Below are 22,884 nucleotides of genomic sequence, written 5' to 3'. Positions count from 1 at the left end.
TAAAAGCTGAGACAATAAAGAATTATTATTAATAACGAATTCTATGCAGGATGGAGGCTACAATGATCCATGACACGGCTCTTGAAGAGCTATTTCCTGACCTGGGTTTTTTTTTTGTTTTTGTTTTTTTCCGAGACAGAGTCTTGCTCTGCCACCCAGGCTGAAGTGGAGTGGCACGATCTTGGCTCACTGCAACCTCTGCCTCTTGGGTTCAAGCGATTCTCCTGCCTCAGTCTCCCGAGTAGCCGGTATTACAAGCACGTACCACCACGCTTGGCTAATTTTTGTATTTTTAGTAGAGACAGGGTTTCATTATGTTGGCCACGCTGGTCTCAAACTACTAGCCTCAAGTGATCCACACGCCTCAGCCTCCCAAAGCGCTCACTGCAACCTTCAGCTCCCAGGTTCAGAAGCAGGGAGACCAGTCAGGAGGATTCTGTAATAATCAGGTGGGAAATGATGTGCTTGAATCAAAGTGGTAGCAGTTTTGTTAGTAAGAAGTAAGTAGTAGTGTTAAGAAGCAATTTGATTATATTGTGGATTATATTCTAAAATAAAGCCAACAGGACCTTCTGACTAAATTTGGAATGTGATAGCAAAAGATGAGTCAAGGCAGTGTCAAAGCTTTTACCTGAGCCACTGGAAGACTAGACTTGCCATTTAAAATGGCAAAGGCTGTAGGAGAGCAATGCAGGAGGAGCTTGGTAGAAATCAAAACCTGTTAAGTTTGAGATACCCATTAAAGTCCAAATGGAAATTCTGGTAGGCTCTTAAACATATAATCCTGGAGAAACAGATTTGAGAGTTGTCAGCATGCGGATCAGTATTTAAAGTCATGAGACCGGAGTGATCAGCTAGAGCAAATGTTGTCAAGAGGTAAGACAAAGGGTGAGAAATGTCAACTGGATTTAGTGATGCAGCAATCACCGGTATCTCTGACATAAGAAATTGTTATTATCAGTGGCTCTGCTTAGAATAATATCCTTTTCATCATAATGTCCAAATAGATGTAAATCTATGTATCAATTCTGTAATGTCCCTTGGTCTTTCTGTCCATTTACTTACAAGTTCTTTAGACTATTTTAGTTATTGCAGTTTTATATCCTGGCACCTGGTAGGGCTAACTCCTCATTACACTACTTTCATAGAATGTTTATTCTTGCATGGTGTTTCTTCCTCCCATAAGAACTTTATAATTACCTTGTGTAGTCCTTTAAAAAAGACTTAGTATTTTCCACTGCACTCTTATTAAATACACAGAATATTTAAGATGTAGAATGGTGACAGCTTAATAATGTTGCTAAGGACAAGAGAGGAAGTCTCACTAATATGCAATTATTAACTAAAGTTTTGTAAGCAGAAAATGAGATTGCTTAGAATAAAACACAGAATTAAAAGAGAAAGCAGTTGAAATGAACTCCGGCATCTAGAGTCTGAATGGAATCATGTAAATTGCCAGTGGAAACCAGGAAGGTATGGTCAGAGTTGTGAGAAGAAATGCCAGCGTATGGTATAATGGAAGCCAAGGGAATACTGTTGAAAGACTGAGGAAGATGAGAGTTAAACTGCATTTACAGTGATGCAAGTCACTGAGGACCTTAAAAAAAAAAAAGATTTAGTGGTCTAGGGGACAAAGCTAAATTAACATGCGTTAAAGAATGGGATGGCAAGAGAGAAACAGAGCAAGAGCTACAGGAGTATGCCAACTAGAGGACAGTTTTTGTTTTGACGATAGGAAAGATCTGAGCGTGATTAAGTTTTGATGGGAGGATCCAGTACCAACGGACAGACTGAAGATACTAAAGAGAAAGGAGAAAAGGAACAGTATAAGGGTCCTGAAGAGGGGTGGAGAGTTATATTTAGCAACGTGGATGTGTGTAGCAGGAGGAAAGGATGGCTCTAGCCAGAGGAATTGATCCCACACCTCCCCTTCATAACAGGCAGGAACGAGAAGAGAATGGGGGTAGCACCAGCTAGGTGTGTATACATAGATTTAGTAAGCAAAGTTCAGAAAATTCCACATTGTCCACCAAGTAAGAGAAATGGTCATCTTATTTTTTTTTTTTTTTTTTTTTTTGAGGCAGGGTCTTCCTCTGTCACCCAGAGCTAGAGTGCAGTGGCACGATCTTGGCTCACTGCTGCCTCGACCTTCTGGGCTCAAGTGATCCTCCCACCTCAGCCTCCCAAGTAGCTGGGACCACAGGTATGCACCACCATGCCCAGCTAATTTTTGTATTTTTTTGTAGAGATAGGGTTTCACTACATTGGTCTCAAACTCCTGAGCTCAAGTGATTCACCTGCATCAGCCTCCCAAGTGCTGGGATTACAGGTGTGAGCCACTGTGCATGGCCCATCTTAAATTCGATTAATAAAAGTCACTCCTATTGTTGAACACTTACACTTACACTGCTTTCGGTATGTCACTAAGAACAGAATAGTTGGGTCAAAGTGGTAAGCACTTTGTGAAACTTTTGAATTCTTACTGCCTAACTTCCCTTCAGAACAAAGGGTTTCCCATTTATACTCCCTCTAGAACTCCTCTCCTCATGTTGGATGGCTATCACTACTTTTCCCCCCAACCATTCTGTCTTGGCATCCAATGTTCATTTTTATTAATATTTTAAGAAGAAAAGGCTGATTTTTTTAAAGCAAGGTTTGAGATTAATGGTAATTACTCATGTATAAGTTCAAATAGACTTCATTTAAAAATATTTTTAAAATATAAGTCCATTAAAGTCATGTAATAAAGATAGGTACCTCTGAAAATGAAGTGTGAGATCAGATTTATCCTTTACCATTACGGACACAATGTAATAAAATGGCAAGGAGCTGAAGAAATAAAGGTGAAACATCAGAAACAACTTCCCAATAAACAGATTACAGAAAAGCCTTCCATGAGAAACTTCTTGAATAGGACTCAGTAAACAGTCATCTATCTGGTCAGAGGACAGGATTCTTTGATTACCTGAAAATCATTTGCAATTCAGATCAACAAGTAAAATCACCCACCAATGAAGTACATAAACACTCCCTGCCACTGAACCCCCACAAGCTACAGATTTCATGCCAAAACCCTCTCTCCACTAACACCTTATCATCACTATGCTGAAAGCCAATAAGAATGCAGGTAACAACCTAGATCTGGGTCAGGAATTATTTTTATTGCAGGTAAGGAACTGCACAAATCTCAAAGGGCAGCAAAAACAGACCCTTCTTTCTTACCTTTACCATGAACGTGAAGTCCGTTAGGGCGGGGGAGTAGACGGCCCCACCAGCACATGGGCCCATGATCAGAGAAATCTGAGGGATGACTCCGGATGCCATAACATTCCTCTGCCAAAACAGAAAAGTGAAAGCATCTGGTTACAAAGATGTTTGAGGCATTATCTGCAGAAAGATAAAGACAACAATAAGATAACATTTGGCTTTTTTCCCACAGAAATTCTATACAGGAGGCAACAGACCTAATCAGTAAAGTTCTTTAAGAATTATATGTGCATTTTCTCCCCGCAACTGGTAGGATGGTCAGCATATTACTTTCTGAGGCAAATATTTTCTCTCCCCTCCCCTCCCCTCCTAGGCAACAGTTCCCTAAAACCTTCACTAAGGGCATGAGGTACAGAGTGTATCCCACCATCCTCACCACAGCTCCAAACACAAAGCCCCCCGTCTGTGCAAAGCTGCCTGAAAGAAGAATGAAAACCTCATGCAGAGTTTGCAGAGCCAACACTTATCTTGGCACCCTGACCTCTATTTTGAGTCCATCCACACCCTCCACAGAAGGCACGCAGTAGTCACTAGGCAAGGGTACAAGGCAGGTGCTTCTTGACACTGAGTACCCAATGTCTACTCTGCCCATCCCCAGACAAGGAATGCAGGAGAGAAGGAGGTAGAAGGAGCCAGAAAGCCTCCATAAGGACATTGTGTTGTGAAGGACTAAGCCTCAGGAAAGATAGGATGTGGGGACTCAAAGACCCAGGCAAGATGATAAAGGCCCAATTATTCTTTGCCCTACTTTCAACCTCTTTCCTTCTCCTAAGTCCCATCAGCTTAGGAAAAGTAGGTTCGCTTTTCAGCCTGCCTTGGCTCTAAGCCCAATCTATACACAGCTAAGGACAATGCAAAATGTAATCTATACTTTCTGCAAAGATATCAAGGTAGTTGGGGAGACTTCCAGCTGTGGCAGAGTGAAGAGTTCAGAAAATTCTCTCCCCAAAAACAACTGGAAAGCATTGTCAAAAACGAGTATTTTGGGGTTCTAAAAATGAGCCAAATGTAACAAATTGAGAAGTGTTTATTCATGAAAAACTACTAAAGTTGAGATAAGAACAGTGAAAGCCTGTGGCATTCTTAACCAAGGCTGCCACCATTGCCCATACCAGTTCAAAATGTCCTACTGGATGAAAGAAAATAACACCAGACTATAATTCAAATCCACAAGAACCAACTAAGAGTGCTGAAAATGATAAATATGTGATTATAAATACTGCATAAGTATAGTTCTCTTTTCTTAATACTTTGAAAGACAAGACTGTATAAAGCAATAACTAACACTGTTTTGAGTATTACATAACAATAAAAGCACAAATGAAGGGGGCGAAAATGGAGCTACATTGGAGCAAAGTTCCTATGTTTTACCAGAATTAAGTCAGTATTCATTTGAAGCAGATTGTGATAAATTAAGATACATATAGTAACCCTTAGAGCAACTACTAAAAATAACTCAAAAAATACAGCTAAAAAACACTAGAAATTAAAATAGTACACTAAAAATATATGCTTACCATAAAAAAACTGAGTGACATCACGGAAGAGAGAATAGGAAGCTCCAAGAATCTGAGATCGAAACAACCATTCAGTTGTCTAAAGCAACTACTTTTGAACTCTGGAGTCTAGTCAAACACTTCAGGGCCCAGAGGAGAGTTTGATAAAACAGCAAGTAAATTTCAGTAAACTTCACATTTATTAATAACATGGCTGCTATAATCCCGCAGCCAACAGCCCATGGCAGGTAGCCATGAGGATGTTCCTAGTGTAGCTAGCTGGTGCCAGATTGGGAAATTAAAACCTTTGCATCTTGGTTTTTCAACCTTGAAAACTCAAGGTTGTATGTTCTGATTGCTGACCACTGCTTTTGACGGCTGAGGGGCTAAGCATAGAGGCTGGCATTGTTTCAACCCTGATTGGCTCAAGCAGCTTCCCAGCCACAAGGGATTTAAAAAGGTAGTTTGTTCCACACCCCTCCACCCTTCTGGGAGACAGACATTTAAGGAAATTATTGTCAGATTGCTGGTTAAACACAGGGACAAGAGCACTAAAATTTCAATCGCCATATTAAAAAAGGAACATACTCTTTGCAAAAACAGCTTGGAAAAATTCAAACAGATGGATCCAGCAGTTGACAAGCAAAAATTGGCTATTCCTGAAGAGTGGGAGAACTAGACTTCCAAACTTCCAAACATAATATTCAGAATTTCCCATCCTCAACAAAAAATTACAAATCATACAAAGAAATAAGCAAGTATGGCCCATTCACAAGAAAAAATAATTTAACAAAAATCATCTCTGAAGAAACCCAGATATTGGACTTAATAGTCAAAGATGGCACATGAACTGTCTTAAATATGTTCAATGAGCTAAAGAAAGCTGTGGTGGGAAAAAACTACAGGAAACCAGGAAATCAATGTCTGAACAAAATGAGAACACCACAAAGAGACAGAAATTATAAAAAAGGAACCAAGCAGAAAGCCTGGAGTTGACAATAACTGAAATGAAAAATTCATTTCAGGGGTTCAACAGCAGACTTAAGCAAGCAGAAAAAAGGATCAGGGAACCGGAATGCAAAGCAATTAAAATTATCCAGTATAAGGAACCAGAAAAAAGAAAAAGAGAAATTAATAGAGCCTGAGGGACCTGTGGGAAACCAAACATACCAATATACACATTATAGGAATCCCAGAAGAACACAAAGAAACGGTCAGAGAAAAGATTTGAAGAAATAATGACTGAAACTTCCCACATTTGATGAAAGACATAAATATACAAACCCAAGAAGCTCAACAAACTCCAAGCAGTATGAACTCGAAGAGATCTACACGGAGACACGTTATAGTCAAACTGTCAAAACACAATAAGAGAAACTTGAAAGCAGCAAGGTAGAAGCAACTGATCCCATGCAACTGATCCTCAGTAAGATTAACCATGGAGGCCGGAAGGCAGTGGGACATATTTAAAGTACTGAAAAGTCAGGTGTACTGGCTCACACCTGTAATCCCAGCACTTTGGGAGAATGAGGCAGGAGGACCACTTGAGGCCAAGAGTTTGAGACCAGCCTGGACGATATAGTGAGCCCTGATCTCTACAAAAAGTTTTTTTGGTTGGTCGGGCATAGTGGTGTTCTACTAGCTACTCAGAAGGCCAAGGTAGGAAGACTGCTTGATCCTACAAGGTCAATGCTGCAATGACCCATGATCATGCCATTGCACTCTATTCTGCGTGACACAGCAAGACCCTGTGTCTAAAATAAAAATAAAAACAAAATAAAGTATTGAAAGAAGGCTGGGCACCATGGCTCATGCCTGTAATCGCAGCTCTTTGGGAGGCCAAGGCAGGTGAACTGCTTGAGTCCAGGAGTTTGAGACCCACCTGGGCAACATGGTGAAACCTGCCTTTACAAAATATACAAAAATTAGCTAGGCATGGTGGTGTGTGCCTATGGCCCCAGCTACTCAGGAGGCTGAGGAGGGAGAATCATTTGAGCCTGGCAGACAGAGTTGCTGTGCGCCAAGATCGCACCACTGCACTCCATCCTGGGCAACAGAGCAAAACTCTGTCTCAAAAAGAAAAAAAGAAGTATTGAAACAAAATAACTGGTCAACCAATAACTTTATATCCAGCAAAACTATCCTTCAAGAGAGAAGGGAAAATTAAGACATTTCCAAGTCAACAAAAGCTGAGAGCATTCATTCGCAATAGACACGCCATACAAGAAATTCTACAGGGAGTCCTTTAGTCTGAAATAAAAGGATATGAGACAGTAACATGAGGTCATGAGAAAAAATAAAGAACACTAATAAATGTAACTTCCTAAGTAAATATAAAAGTAGTGCTGTACTTTGGTTTGTAATGTCTTTTTCCTATGTGATTTAAAAGGCAAATGTGCAGCTCCTGTCAGCAGTTGCAGCCCCAGCAGAGGAGTCTGCACAAAAAATAAAATTTACAAAAACAAATAAAAAATAAAAGGCAAATGCATGAAACAATCATAAATCTGCTGTGAATGAGTATACCATGTATAAAGATATAATCTATGACAATAACAACATAAAAAAGGAAGGATGGAGAGTTACAGAAGCAGTATGTCTATGTACTACTAAAGCTAACCTGGTATTCTTCCAACTAGTTCAAGATATTAATTATAATCCCCAAGGTAACCACTAAGAAAACAAACTTAAAATATGATTAAAATGAAAGAAGTGAATCAAAAAGGCAAACAACTCAACTAAATATCACCACCCCAAGGCCATAATGGAGGAACTGAGGCATAAAAAACCAAAACACATACAGAAATAACTAAATGGCAGAAGTAAATCCTTCTTTTTCAGCAATAACGCTAAGTATAAATGGATTAAACTCTTCTATTAAAAGACAGGGATTGACAGATTGGATTTAAAAACCAGAATCTATCTGTATGCTATTTACAGGAGCTTCACTTTAGATACAAAGACATGAAGAGGTAAACTAAAGGATGGAAAAAAATATTCCATGCAAAGGGTAACCAAAATAGACCCTAGGTGGCTATATTACTATCAGACTGAAGAGACTTTAAATCAAAAACTTACTAGAGACAAAGATACTACATATTGATAAAAGGTTCACTACATCTAGAAAATATACCAGTTATAAAAATATGCACACCTAACAGAGCCCCAAAATCTACGAAGCAACAGGAGCCCCAAAATACACAAAGCAAAAGTTAACAGAATTATAGGGAGAAATAGGTGCACAATAATAGTTGCAGACTTAACACCTCACTTCTAATAATAGACAGAACAACCAGACAGAAGATCGGTAAGTTAACAGTACACTTGAACAACACTATAAACTAATACATATAAAAGACCTATAAAGAACACACCACCCAACAACAGAGTATATATTCTTGTCAAGTGCATATGCAACATTCTCCAGGAGAGACCATACATTAATCCACAAGACAAATCTTAAATTTAAAATGATTGAAATCATAAAAAACATCTTTTCTGATCACAATGGAATAAAACTATAATTCAATAACAATATGAAAACTGAAAAATTCACAAACATGTAAAAATTAATCAAAACACTTCTAAATAAGCAATAGGCAAAAGAAGAATCTACAAGAGAAGTTAGAAAATACTTTGAGAGGTTTTGGTTTTTCCACCCTCACCAAGATGGCAGATAAGAGGCAGTGTTAGCATGCCTCTCCCACTTGGAAGAACAGAGTAGTGTACTGAGACTCACATGGTGACCCTTTTTCCAAGAAGCCACGCAGGAACTTAACAGGAAAACTGAAAGAATCCACAGACCTTTTAAAGAAGTGGCAGTCTGCAGCCTACACCATAAGACAAGGGAAAAACTGTAAGTCTCCAGAGTGTGAGATAGAGAGAGGCTGCTTTCAGGCTCCCACTGGGGAACCTGAAAATCCAGGCCACGGGGGAAGGCCTTAACCTTACCCAGGGCTGGGACTGACTTAGGGAGCGGTAAGAAATATAAAAGTAGAAACAGTGGCGGGAAGTGCTTTGCAGGCATTCCCAGTCTCCAGTGCAGACCAAGGTAAGCCATTCTTTATTGTACCTCACAGGGGACCTTGGGGAAGTCAGCCAACAAGCTCAGGTAGTGGTCGCAGGTTGAAAGAATCTCCCAATTTCAAGATATAACACTGAGTGAGGATGAACTCCTTTGTCCAGAACCCATATCTCCCAGGGGCAGGGGGAAGTACACTGCAGCCACAAGTGCAGAAGCCAGGTGCCTGGCCCTGCAGGTGGCCTGGGAGGAGCATGGCCTGAAAGCCACAGCTGCTTTCCCACAGGGAAGGCTTATGGCCTGGGGCAGGTTTCAGTTCTGAGCCTAGGCTCCCTGGAACTTAGCCCGGTGCAGCTAGCAGAGCACACAGGGAGTGAGATCTGCCTTTCCGACCGTGTGGGATCTGGGTGAGGCTTAGTGCCACCTGTTACTCCCCACACCCTGTGCAATCTCTTCTGTGCAGTAGAGGCGGTTATATTCCTCTCTGGAACATTACCCTAATGACCTGAAAACCACCCCCCCAACCCTCATAGGAGCCATGGCTTTCCCCACACATGGAGAGACAGAGTGTAGACCCACCTGACCCAGCCTCCACCTGGCTGTACCCCTCCACCCACCCTGGTTACTTAATACAAAGGACACAAACTTTTGGCAGCTTTATGGCCCCCATTGTCACCTGAGAAACCAGAATACCTCCCCTGGGCAACACAGGACAAGCTCGAATCCCACTGCTACTACTGCAGCTGGTGCCCATTTGCAAACGCTACCTCCTGGCTGGATGCCAACCAACACAGTCCACTACAGCATCTCTAGGTAGAATAACACTGTGAACAGAAAGGAGAAAACCAGTGCATGACCTAAGCTATCACCATCGCCTGCAAAACCCTGGCTAACCAGGAAGTCCGGCATCTGTCCACGTGACCAGTTCACTACTATTATAACCAGCATTTGAGAAAGCCAGCACACTAAGGCTTTCTGTAACCAAGGAACCTCAAAGAGTCTACCTCACTCACCTGACACTCCCATCAGCGCTAGTGTTGGTATATCCCTTGCTGGGAGATTTGAGGACAGGTCCCATTACCGGATCCCTTGCAGACATTCCCCAGCACCAGCCTGGAGTTGGGCAGCCCCACTGGGTGGCTAGACCCAGAAGAACAATAGCAATCAATGTATCCTGGCTCTCAGGAATTCCTACTCCTAAGGGAAGGAGGAGACCACCACACCAAGGGAATACCCCGTGGGACAAAAAAATTCAGATGGCAGGCCTTGAGTTCCAAATCTTTCCACTGATGGGAAGTTCCTTTCAGCAGAGACACAATTGCAGTGCTGGGATCAGAAGGGAAAGTCTGCAGCTCTACCCCAACAATCAGGCAGCTTTGCTGCTCATGATGGGTCTTGGAGAAGGTATCTTCTCTCCCACCTTGTCCACCACTACACAGACACAGTTGGGGCTTCTCCACAGGAGCTTGGCATAGGTGCACCTATAGACAGCCTTCCTGGAACACTTCAGAGTGACTGCATCTCCACAGGAGGAATCCCCCAACCCCCACCCCCGCCCTGGCCCAAGCTCAGGCTTGCAAGAGAGGTAGAGTCACAAATTCCTCTCTATGTGGAACAACAACAGTCCTACAGATGAAAAGAGGTGCCTGTCTGATCCGAATAGCTGGAACACTAGGGCAAGAGCGAGTCTGGGAGGTGAATAGCTTTCCTACTGGCCTGGCACAGGAGCTGAGGTGGCTCCCACCCTTCCCCTTGATAAGACCTCAGTACATCTAATTGAGAGTTCTCCCAGCCACTTTCATCAAGGGTGGAACCTCTGCCTTACTGAGTATTGCATTTACCCATTTGCTTTAGCCACAACTGGTTCCTACCCAGGGACAGCTCCCCTACTGGCCTGAAGCCTTAACCATCAACTTAGTAAATAAAATACAGGGGAAAAATTAAATAAATAAAAAAGTGCACACCACAGGGGAATGAGATAAGCTTCAAGAGACCTTTCCATCTCAACCCCATAGGAGACAGTGAACTTGCCCACACATCAAGTACATATGTATTAAATACAGGCCAGGCGCAGTGGCTCACGCCTGTAATCCCAACACTTTGGGAGGCCAAGGCAGGTGGATCACCTGAGGTCAGGAGTTTGTGACCAGCCTGGCCAACATCGTGAAACCCCATCTCTACTAAAAATACAAAAATTAGCCAGGTTTAGTGGTGCACACCTGTAGTCCCAGCTACTAGGGAAGCTGAGGCAGGAGAATCGCTTCAACCCAGGAAGTGGAGGTTGCAGTGGGCCAAGATTGTGCCACTGCACCCCAGCCTCAGTGACAGAGCGAGACTCCACCTCAACAAAAATAAATAAATAAATAAATAAATACAACCAGCATCTAAAGAAGTCATCATACAAAGACTCTCTATAGCCAAGGAACTCATACAGTCTTCACCCTAAAAGTATTAAGAATCACATTAGGCTATAATCAACTATAAACACTAAAGTCACATCCTTAGTGGAGAGGAAAAAGAAACTTAAAAAAACCACAGCCAAATCAAAAATAAATTCAAGAACAATTAGAAGAAATACTCTACACAAACAAGAAGGAATCAGAAAAGTAATTTTGGTAGAAGACAAAACAGGGTTCTATCATACCCCCAAAAGATCACACTAGCTCCCCAGCAATGGATCCAAACTAAAACTAAATCTTTGAAATAATCAGATAAATAATTCAGTAGGTTGATTATTAAGCTACTCAAGGAGACACCATAGAAAGGTGAAAAACAACATAAAAAAAAACTTAAAAAACAATTCAGAATATGAAGGAAAAATTTTCTACATAGATATCATAAAGAAAAAACAATCAGAATTTCTGGAAATGAAACACACTTAGGAAAATACAAAATGCAATGGAAAGTTTCAACAATAGACCAGAACAAGTAAAAGAATGAATTTCAGAGCTCCAAGACAAGGCTTTCAAATTAACCCAATCAGACAAAAATAAAGAAAAAAGAATCAAAAGAAATAAATAGGCTGGGCTCAGTGTCTCATGCCTATAATCCTAGCACTTTGGGAGGCCAAGGCAGGTGGACTGCTTGAGCCCAGACTTTGAGACCAGCCTGAGCAACATAGCAAATTTCCATCTCTACAAAAAAACATAAAAATTAGCCAGGAGTGGTGGCATGTGCCTGTAGTCCCAGCTACTCAGGAGGCAGAGGTGGGAGGATTGCTTGAGCCCAGGAGACAAAGGTCACAACACTGTACTACAGCCTGGGCAACAGAGTAAGACCCTATCTCAAGAAAGAAAAAAAAAAAAAGAAAGAAATGAACAAAGCTTCCAAGAAATATGGGATTATGTAAAACAACCAAACCTAAAAATACTTGGTGGTCCTGAGGGAGAAGGGAAGGCTAAAAGTTTAGAAAACTTATTTGAGAGAATCATTGAAGAAAACTTCCCTGGCCTTGCCTGAAATTTCAATATCCAAATGCAAGAAGCTCAAATAACTCCTGGGAAATTCATTGCAAAAAGATTATCAACAAGGCACATAGTCATCGGGCTATCTAAAGTCAACATGAAGGAAAGAATCCTAAGAGCTATGAGACAAAAGCATCAGGTAACCTATAAAGGAAAACCTATCAGACTAACAGCAGATTTCTCAGCAGAAACCTTACAAGCTAGAAGGGATTGGGGTTCTATCTTTAGCCTCCTTAAACAGAATAACTGTCACCCAAGAATTCTGCATCCAGCAAAACTAAGTTTCCTAAATGAAGGAGAGATAAAGTCATTTTCAGATAAACAAATGCTGAGGGAATTTGCCACTACCAAACCATCATTACTCTTCAGAAGAAGAGTTCTACATCTTGAAACAAAAGCTCAATATGCACCAAAATAAAACCTCTTGAAAGATAAAACCCACAAGGCCTATAAAACAATAACACAATGAAAAAAAAAAAAAACAAAGTCGGTAACAACTAAAATGATAAACAGAACAGTATCTCACATCTCAATATTAATGTTGAACGTAAATGGCCTAAATGCTCCACTTAAAGATACAGAATGGCAGAATGGATTTTTAAAAAATCACAAACCAAATATCTGCTGTCTTCAAGAGAGTCATCTAACACATAAGGATTCATACAACCTCAAGGTAAAGGGGGGGAAAGAGATATCCCATTCAAATGAGAACCAAAAGCAAGCAGAATTAGCTATTCTTTTTTTTTTTTTTTTTTTTTTTGAGACAGAGTCTCGCTCTGTCACCCAGACTGGAGTGCAGTGACGCGATCTCGGCTCACTGCAAACTCCGCCTCCCGGGTTCACGCCATTCTCCTGCCTCAGCCTCACGAGTAGCTGGGACTACAGGCACCCGCCACCATGCCCGGCTAATTTTTTGTATTTTTAGTAGAGATGGGGTTTCACCGTGTTAGCCAGGATGGTCTCGATCTCCTGACCTAGTGATCCGCCCGCCTCGGCCTCCCAAAGTAGCTATTCTTACATCAGACAAAATAGACCTTTAAAGCAACAAGAGTAAAAAAAAAAAAAAAAGAAAAGAAAAGAAAAGAAAAAGAAGGTCATTATATAATAAAAGGAACAATCCAACAAAAAGATATTATAATCCTGAATTTATATTCGCCTAATACTGGAGCTCCCAGATTTATAAAACAATTACTACTAGACCTAGGAAATGAAATAGCAACAAAGTGAAATGGGGGACTTTGATACTCCACTGACAGCACTAGACTCTTTTTGAGACAGAAACTCAACAAAGAGGCAATGGACTTAAAGTATACCCTAGAACAAATGGACTTAACAGATATTTACAGAACATTCTACCAAACAATTGCAGAATATACATTCTTCTCATCAACACATGGAACATTCTCCAAGATAGACTGTATGACAGGCCACAAAACAAGTCTCAACAAATTTAAGAAAATTGAAATCATATCAAGTATCTTCTCAGACTACAGTGGAACAAAACTAGAAACAACTCCAAAAGAAATGCTCAAAACTATACAAATACATGGAAATTAATCTGCTCCTGAATGATTTCTGGGTTAACAATAAATCAAGATGAAAATTTAAAAATTTGAAATGAATGATAGTAGTGACACAAGTTATAAAAACCTCTGGGGATACAGCAAAAGTAGTGCTAAGAGGAAAGTTCATAGTGTTAAGTACATACATCAAAAAGTCTGAAAGAACACAAACTGACAACGTACTGTCTCACCTCAATGAACCAGAGAAACAGGTACGAACTAAACCCAATGCCAGCAGAAGAAATAACAAAGATCAGAGCAGAACTAAAGGAAATTGAAGCAAAAAATAAAACAAAAACTTGGTTCCTTGAAAAAATAAACAAAATTAGTCGACCATTAGACTAACCAAGAAGAGAGCAGATCCAAATAAGCTCAATTAAAAATGAAACTGGAAATATTATAACCAATATCATAGAAATACAAAAGATCACTCGAGACTAACATGAACATCTTTACACACACAAACTGGAAAATCTAGAGGAAATGGATAAACTCGTGGAAACATACAATCCTCTAAATCAGGAAGAAACAGAAACCCTGAACAGACCAAAAACAAGCAGTGAGACTGAATCAGTAATTTCAAACTGCCAACAACAAAAAAGCCCAAGACCAGACGGATCACAGTTGAATTCCACTAGATATTCAAAGAATTGGTACCAATCCTACTGAAACTATTCCAAAAGATTGAGAAAGAGGGACTCCTTCCTAAATCATTCTATGAAGCCGGTATCACCCTAATACCAAAGCCAGGAAATGATATTAAAAAAAGAAAACTACAGACCAGTGTCTCTGATAAACATGGATGCAAAAATCCTCAACAAAATACTAGCTAACCAAATCCCACAGCACATCAAAAAGATAATACAACATGATCAAGTGAGTTTCATCCCAGAGGTGCAGGGATGGTTTAACATATGCAAGTCAATAAATGTGACACATCCCGTAAACAGAATTTAAAACAAAAACCATATGATCATCTCAATAGGTGCAGAAAAAGCATGCAATAAAATCCAGCATCTCTTTACAACAAAAAACTCTCAAACTAGGCATACGAGGGATGTACTTCAAAATGGTAAAAGCAATATATGATAAACCCACAGCCAACATCATAATGAATGGGGAAAAGTTGAAAGCATTCCCCCTGAAAACTGGAACAAGACAAGGATGCCCACTTTCACCACTTCTATTCAACATAGTACTGGAAGTCCTAGCCAGAGCAATCGGGCAAGAGAAAGAAATAAAGGGCATCCAAATTGGAAAAGAGGAAGTCAGACAAGTACTGTTTATCAGTGATATCATATATACCTGGAAAACTCTAGACTCATCCAAAAGACTCCTAGATCTGATAAAGGAATTCAGTAAAGTCTTAGGTTACAAAATTAATATAGAACAAATCAATAGCTCTGCTATACACCAACAATAACCAAGGTGACAATCAAATCAAGAACTCAATTCCTTTTACAACAGCTGCAAAAAATAAAATACCTAGGAATATACCTAACCAAGGAGGTGAAGATCTCTACAAGTAAAACTACAAAATGCTGCTGAAAGAAACTATACATGACACAAACAAATGAAAACACATCTCATGCTCATGGAGTTAAGAATCAATATTGTGAAAATGATCATATGGCCCAAAGCAATCTACAGATTCAATGCAATTCTCATCAAAACACTACCACTACCATCATCATTTTTCACAGAACTAGAAAATACAATCCTAAAATTTATATGGAACCAAAAAAAGAGTCCAGATAGCCAAAGCAATACTAAGCAAAAAGAACAAATCCAAAGGCATCACATTACCAGACTTCGAAGACTTAAATCTAAGACCTGAAACCATAAAAATTCTACAACATTGGAAAAACTCTTCTGAACACTGGCCCGGGCAAAAAATTCATGACTAAGACCCCAAAAGCTAATGCAACAAAAACAAAAATAAACGGGCCCTAATTAAACTAAAAAGCTTCTGTACAGCAAAAGAAATAATCAGCAAAGAGCCAACTCACAGAGTGGGAGAAAATATTTACAAACTATGCACCTGACAAAGGACCAGTATGCAGAATCTACAAGGAACTCAAATCAGCAAGAAAAAATAATCTCATCAAAAAGTAGGCAAAGGACATGAATAGACATTTCTCAAAAGAAGATATACAAATGGCCAACAAACATGAAAAAAATGCTCACATCGCTATCAGGAAAATGCAAATGACAACCACAATGAGATACCACCTTACTCTTGCAAAAATGGCCATAATTAAAAAGTCAAAAAACAGCCAGGCGCAGGGGCTCATGCCTGTAATCCCAGTACTTTGGGAGGCCGAGGCAGGTGGATCACCTGAGGCCAGGAGTTCGAGACCAGCCTGACCAATATGGTGAAACCCTGTCTCTACTAAAAATATAAAAATTAGAAGGGCGTAGTGGCGTGTGTCTGTAGTCCCAGCTACTCGGGAGGCTGAGACAGGAGAACTGCTTTAACCCAGGAAGTGGAGACTGCAGTGAGCCAAGATCGCGCCATTGTACTCCAGCCTGAGAAACAGAGCAAGACTGTCTAGAGCGGGAAAAAAAATGTCAAAAAACAATAGATGTGGCCGGGCACTTCATGTAACTTGTGTGAGTGTTCTATCTTACTGAAATCAGAAAAGTTTGTAACCAGTGCATAGTGAACCTACCTCACCGAGGCAACCTTTCCAACTCATTCTATGAGGTGAGAATTACTGTAACACCAAAACCAAAAGAAAACATCACAAGGTAACTGTAGGTCAATGTCTCTTACTAATATTGATTCAAAAGTACTCAAGGAAATACTAGCAGAGCCCAGCACCTTCCAAAAAAGGATGATATACCATGACCAAGTGGGATTTATCACAGAAATACAAGGTTGGTTTAACATTCTAAAAACCAATGTTACATACCATATCATTAGAATAAAGAACAAAAAACACATGATTATCTCATAGATGCAGAAAAAAGCATTTGACAATATTAAACACCTTTCATGATAAAAAACACTCAAAAAATTAGAAGTAGAAAGGAACTTCCTCAACCTTCAAGAGAATGTCCAAAAAAAAACAAACAAAAAAAAAACACCAGTTAACATCATGCTTAATGGTGAAGAATGAATGCTTTCTCCTTAAGATTAGGAACAAGACAAGGATGTCCACTCTTATTTTTTTTTTTTTGAGACAGAGTCTCACTCTGTCACCCAGGCTGGAGTGCAGTGGCACGATCTCGGCTCACTACAGGCTCCGCCTCCCGGGTTCACGGCATTCTCCTGCCTCAGCCTCCCAAGTAGCTGGGACTACAGGCGCCCGCCACCACACCTGACTAATTTTTTTGTATTTTTAGTAGAGACGGGGTTTCACCGTGTTAGCCAGGATGGTCTCGATCTCCTGACCTCACGATCTGCCCACCTCAGCCTCCCAAAGTGCTGGGATCACAGGCATGAGCCACCACACCCGGCCAAGGATGTCCACTCTTACCACTTCTACTTAACATTGTACTACAGGTTCTAAGCAGAGCAATTAGCAAGAAAAAGAAATAAAAGGCATCCAGATTAGAAAGGAATAAGTAAAACTGCCTCTATTTGCAGAATACATGATGGTTATATAGAAAATCCATCTCCTTTTTGTGTCAGATTGTTTTGAGTGGGTTTCTGTTTCTTGTGTTTTTATAAGTTACCCCTTTATTTGCTTAAAAAAAAAAAAAAAAGAAAATCCAAAGAAATACACACATACACACACACCCCCTATTCAAGCTAATACACAACCTCAGCAAAGCAGTATACAAGATCAACATATGAAAACCAATTGTATCTCTATACATTTGCAAAGAATCCAAATAGGAAATTAACAAGATAATTCCATTCTGAATAGCATCACAAAAAGTAAAATATTTTGTTTTGTTTTGAGACGGAGTCTTGCTCTGTTGCCCAGGCTGGAGTCTGCAACCTCCGCCTCCTGGATTCAAGCGATTCTCCTGCCTCAGCCTTCTGAGTAGCTGGGATTACAGGCATGCACCACAACACCTGGCTAATTTTTGTATTTTCAGTAGAGACAGGGTTTCACTATGTTAGCCAGGCTAGTCTCGAACTCATGACCTCAGGTGATCCCCCTGCCTTGGCCTCCCCAAGTGCTGGGATTACAGGCGTGAGCCACTGCACCTGGCCAGAGTAAAATATTTTAGGTATAAGCTTAACAAAAGAAGTGCAAGACAGGTATGCTGCAAATTACAAAATATTGCTGAGACAAAGTAAAGAGCTACATAAACAGAGAAACATTCCATCCATGTGGAGTGGAAGACTCAATATGTTAGGATATAAATTCTCACCAAATTCATCTACAGACTCAATGCAGTTCCTATTAAATCTCAGCAGGCATTTTTGTAGAGTTAAGAGCTGATCGGGCTGGGTGCGGTGGCTCACGCTTGTAATCCCAGCATTTTCAGAAGCCGAGGAGGGTGGATCACCTGAGGTCATAAGTTCGAGACCAGCCTGACCAACACGGTGAAACCCTATCTCCACTAAAAATACAAAAATTAGCTGGGTGTGCTGGCACGTGCCTGTAATCCCAGCTACTCGGGAGGCTGAGGCAGGAGAATCGCTTGAATCTAGGAGGTGGAGGTTGCAGTGAGCTAAGATCATGCCACTGTGCTCCAGCCTGGGCTACAAAGCGAGACTACATCTAAAAAAAAAAAAAAAAAAAAAACCAAGTTGGAGGATTTTACACAACTTCAAAACTCCTATAAACTATAGTAATCAAGACAGTGTGATTCTATTTTAAGGATAGACATAGAACAATGGAAGAACTGAGAGTTCAGAAACAAACCCTTACATTTATGATCAACTGATATTTTTATCAATGTGTCAAGACAATTCAATGGGGAAAGAATAGTTATGTCAATTAATGGTGGGAGACAAGAGTGATGTTACACCCTTATGTCACATCATATACAAAAATTAACTCAAAATGAATCACAGACCTACTATAAGAAAGCTGGCTGGGCTCTCTTATATGTACTTATGTGTGTAGATAGATATATATATATATCTATCTACACACACACACACACACACACACACACACACAAGCCAGGTTTGGTGGCAGGCACCCATAATCCCTGAGATCGCGCCATTGCACTCCAGCCTGGGCGACAAGAGTGAAACTCTATCTCAAAAAAAAAAAAAAAAAAAAAAAAAAGAGCCAAACCTACAAAAAAAACTCCATGAAGAAAACAAAATCTTCATGACTTTGTATTACACAGTTTTTACATATGACAATAGAAGCATGACCCACAAAAGAAAACTTGACAAACTGGATTTCAAAATTAAAAACTTCTCCACCTCAAAAGCCACCAGAGGCTGGGCACATCGGCTTATGCCAGTAATACCAGCACTCTAGGAAGCCGAGATAGGAAGATAGTTTAAGTCCAGAAGTTTGAGACCAGCCTGGGCAACATAGTGGGACCCCACCTCTACAAATAATGAAAAAAAATTGCCAGACGTGGTAGCATGTGCCTGTGGTCTCAGCTACTCGGAGGATGAGGCAGGAGGACTGCCTGACCCTGGGAAGTCTAGGCTGCAGTGAGCCATGATTACACCACTACACTTCAGCCTAGGTGACAGAGTGAGACCCTAGCTCAAAAAAAAAGCCACCACAGGCTTGGGGCTGTGGCTTGTAATCCCAGCACTTTGGGATGTCGAGGCAGATCACTTGACACCAGGAGTTCAAGACCAAGCTGGGCAATGTAGTAAGACCCCATCTCTACACACAAAAGAAATTTTTTAAAAATTAGCTGGGTGTACTAGTGTGTGCCTATAAGTCCTAGCTACTCGGTAGGCTAAGGCAGGAGGATTGCTTGAGCCCAGAGTTCAAGGCTGCAGTGAGCTGTGATTGCACCACTGCACTCTAGCCCAGGCAACAGAGCAAGACCCTGTCTCTAAAAAATAAAAATAGGCTGAGTGTGCTGGCTCACGCCTGTAACCCCAGCACTTTCAGAGGCCAAGGCAGGCAGATCACCCGAGCTCAGGAGTTCAAGACTAGCCTGGGCAACATGGTGAAACCCTGTCTCTACTAAAAATACAAAGAAATTAGCTGGACGTGGTGGCACGCACCTGTAATCCCAGCTACTTGGGTGACTGAGGCAGGAGAATCACTTGAATCCAGGAAGTGGAGGTTGCAGTGAGCCAAGATCACACCACTGCACTCCAGCCTGGAGGACAGGGTGAGGCTGTCTCAAAAAATAAAAAATAAAAATAAATAAAGCTACCACTAAGAAAGAAAAGAAAAGCCACAGACTGGGAGAAAATACTTACAAATCATATATCTGATAAAGGACTTGTATCCAGAATATATGAAAAACCCTTACAACTCAAAAACCCAATTACAAGATGGACAAAATGTCTGAATAGACATTTCAGCAAAGAAGGCTTACAAATGACTAATATGTACATAAAGATGCTCGACATGATTAGTCATCTGAGAAATGCAAACTAGAACTACAGTGAGATACCATTACACACCACTAAAATGGCTATAGTCAAAAAGACTGGACCAGGCACAGTGGCTCACGCCTGTAATTCCAACACTTTGGGAGGCTGAGGCAGGAGGATCACTTGACCCCAGGAGGTTGGGGCTGCAGTGAGCTCTGATCATGCCACTGTACTCCAGCCTGAACAACAGAGTGAGACCCTGTCTCAAAAAAAGACTGGCTGGGTGCAGTGGCTCACGCCTGTAATCTCAGCACTTTGGGAGGCCGAGGGAGATGGATCACTTGAAGTCAGGAGTTCAAGACCAGCCTGGCCAACATGGTGAAACCCCGTCTCTACTAAAAATACCAAAATTAGCCGGGCATGGTGGCACGTACCTGTAATCCCAGCTGCTCAGGAGGCAGAGGCAGGGGAATCACTTGAACCCGGCAGGCAGAGGTTACAGTGAGCCGAGACTGCACCATAACACTCCAGCCTGGACCACAGAGTGAGACTCCATCTCAAAAAAAAAAAAAAAAAAACAAGGCCGGGCGTGGTGGCTCACACCTGTAATCCCAGCACTTTGGGAGGCCAAGGTGGGCAGATCACGAGGTCAGGAGATCGAGACCATTCTAGCTAACACGGTGAAACCCAGTCTCTACTAAAAATACAAAAAATTAGCTAGGCGTGGTGGCGGATGCCTGTAGTCCCAGCTACTCAGGAGGCTCAGGCAGGAGAATGGTGTGAACCCAGGAGGTGGAGCTGCAGTGAGCCGAGATCGCACCACTGCACTCCAGCCTGGGCGACAGAGCGAGACTCTGTCTCAAAAAAAAAAGACTGACAATACCAAGTATCAACAAAGATATGGAGAACCTCCAACCCTGAATACATTGCTCATGGTAATGTAAATGGTTTAGTTGTTTTGGAAAACCATCTGGCAGTTTCTTAAAAAGTTATAAACAAGCTTATCACAAAACCTACAATCCCACTCTTAGGTACCTATCTATCCAAGGGTTATGAAAACATATGTCCACACAAAGTAATACACAAATGTTCACAGTAGCATTTACTCATGATAGCCAGGAACTAGAAACAACCCAAATATCCTTCAACCGGTAAATGACGAAAATATGTAAAATATTCAATAGATATTATTCACCAATAAAAAGGAACAAACTGATACACATTACAATATAAATGAACCTCAAAATACATGGTGCTTATGAAAGGAGTCAGATGGAAAAATTTGTAAAATAAGAAAGTTGGGTGAGGAATTGACTGTGGTTAGGTGGGAACTGACTGCAAACAGGCAAGAAGGTATTTTTGGAGTGGCAGGTTTGAAAACTAGATTATGGCTGTACAACTCTAAAAATTAATTTAAAATTACTGAATTATATTTTTACAATGGGTGGATTTTATGGTTTGTAAATTATATCTCAATAAAGCTACTTTTTTTTTTTTTTTTGAGACGGAGTCTCGCTCTGTCACCCAGGCTGGAGTGCAGTGGCATGATCTCAGCTCACTGCAACCTCCACCTCTCAGGTTCAAGCAATTCCCCGCCTCAGCCTCCCGAGTAGCTGGGATTACAGGAACCCGCCATCACGCCTGGCTAATTTTTGTATTTTTAGTAGAGACAAGGTTTCACCATCTTGGCCAGGCTGGTCTTGAACTCCTGACCTAGTGATCCACCCACCTCGGCCTCCCAAAGTGCTGGGATCACAGGCATGAGCCACCGCGCCCAGCCCTATTAAGCTTTTTTTTTTTTTTTTTTTTTTTTGAGACGGAGTCTTGCTCTGTCGCCCAGGCTAGAGTGCAGCGGCGCAATCTTGGCTGACTGCAAGCTCTGCCTCCCGGGTTCATGCCATTCTCCTGCCTCAGCCTCCCAAGTAGCTGGGACTACAGGTGCCCGCCACCACGCCTGGCTAATTTTTTGTTTTTTCAGTAGAGATGGGGTTTCACTGTGTTAGCCAGGACAGTCTTGATCTCCTGACCTCGTGATCCATCCGCCTCGGCCTCCCAAAGTGCTGGGATCATAGGCATGAGCCACCGCACCCGGCCAAAGCTATTTTTTAAAATATCAAGATCATGGAGAACAAAGAAAGGAACTGCTCCAAATCAAAAAAGATTAAAGAGAGATAACATCTAAAGTCAATGCTTCATTCTGGATTGGATCCTGGCCAGGAAGGAACATATATATATATATATATATATATATATATATATATATATGAGACACAGAGACAGAGAGAGCGAGAGCGTGCATACAGAAAGTGCACACATGCCAAGAGCACACACTATAAAGGACTTAAGTCCTGAATAAGGATAATGAATTAGAATAACATCGATGAATCGATGTTAAATTTCCTGATTTTTATTACTGTACTCTGGTTATTTAAGAGAATATCCTTATGCTTTAGAAATACCCAATGAAGAACTCAGGAGGTAAAGAAGACATAGTATCTCCAATTTATTCTCAAATATTTCAGAAAAATGTAACATGCAAATATGTATATATGGAGAGAGAATAACAGAACAAATGGAGAAAATGTAAACAACTGGTGAATCTGGGAAAAGGACGTATAGGAGTTCCCGTACTATTCTTGTCATTTTT

At 41.0% G+C, this 22,884-nt stretch overlaps 1 protein-coding gene across 3 annotated transcripts in view; it reads right to left on the bottom strand.

The window, feature by feature from the left end:
• The window catches only part of PCCB (propionyl-CoA carboxylase subunit beta), a 79,662-nt gene that overhangs the window by 43,376 nt on the left and 13,402 nt on the right, over window positions 1-22,884 (bottom strand). For all 3 annotated transcript variants that reach the window (XM_054482535.2, XM_054482539.2, XM_063662195.1), the window contains one exon: window positions 3,223-3,333. In XM_054482535.2, the coding sequence (XP_054338510.1) occupies window positions 3,223-3,333 (111 nt within the window). The remainder of the gene's footprint in view (window positions 1-3,222; window positions 3,334-22,884) is intronic.

This window comes from Pongo pygmaeus, chromosome 2 (genome assembly GCF_028885625.2).
Source record: "Pongo pygmaeus isolate AG05252 chromosome 2, NHGRI_mPonPyg2-v2.0_pri, whole genome shotgun sequence".
NCBI lineage: Eukaryota > Metazoa > Chordata > Mammalia > Primates > Hominidae > Pongo > Pongo pygmaeus.
Note: the sequence above shows the minus strand (reverse complement) of the source record. Positions and strands in the feature narration are given on the sequence as shown.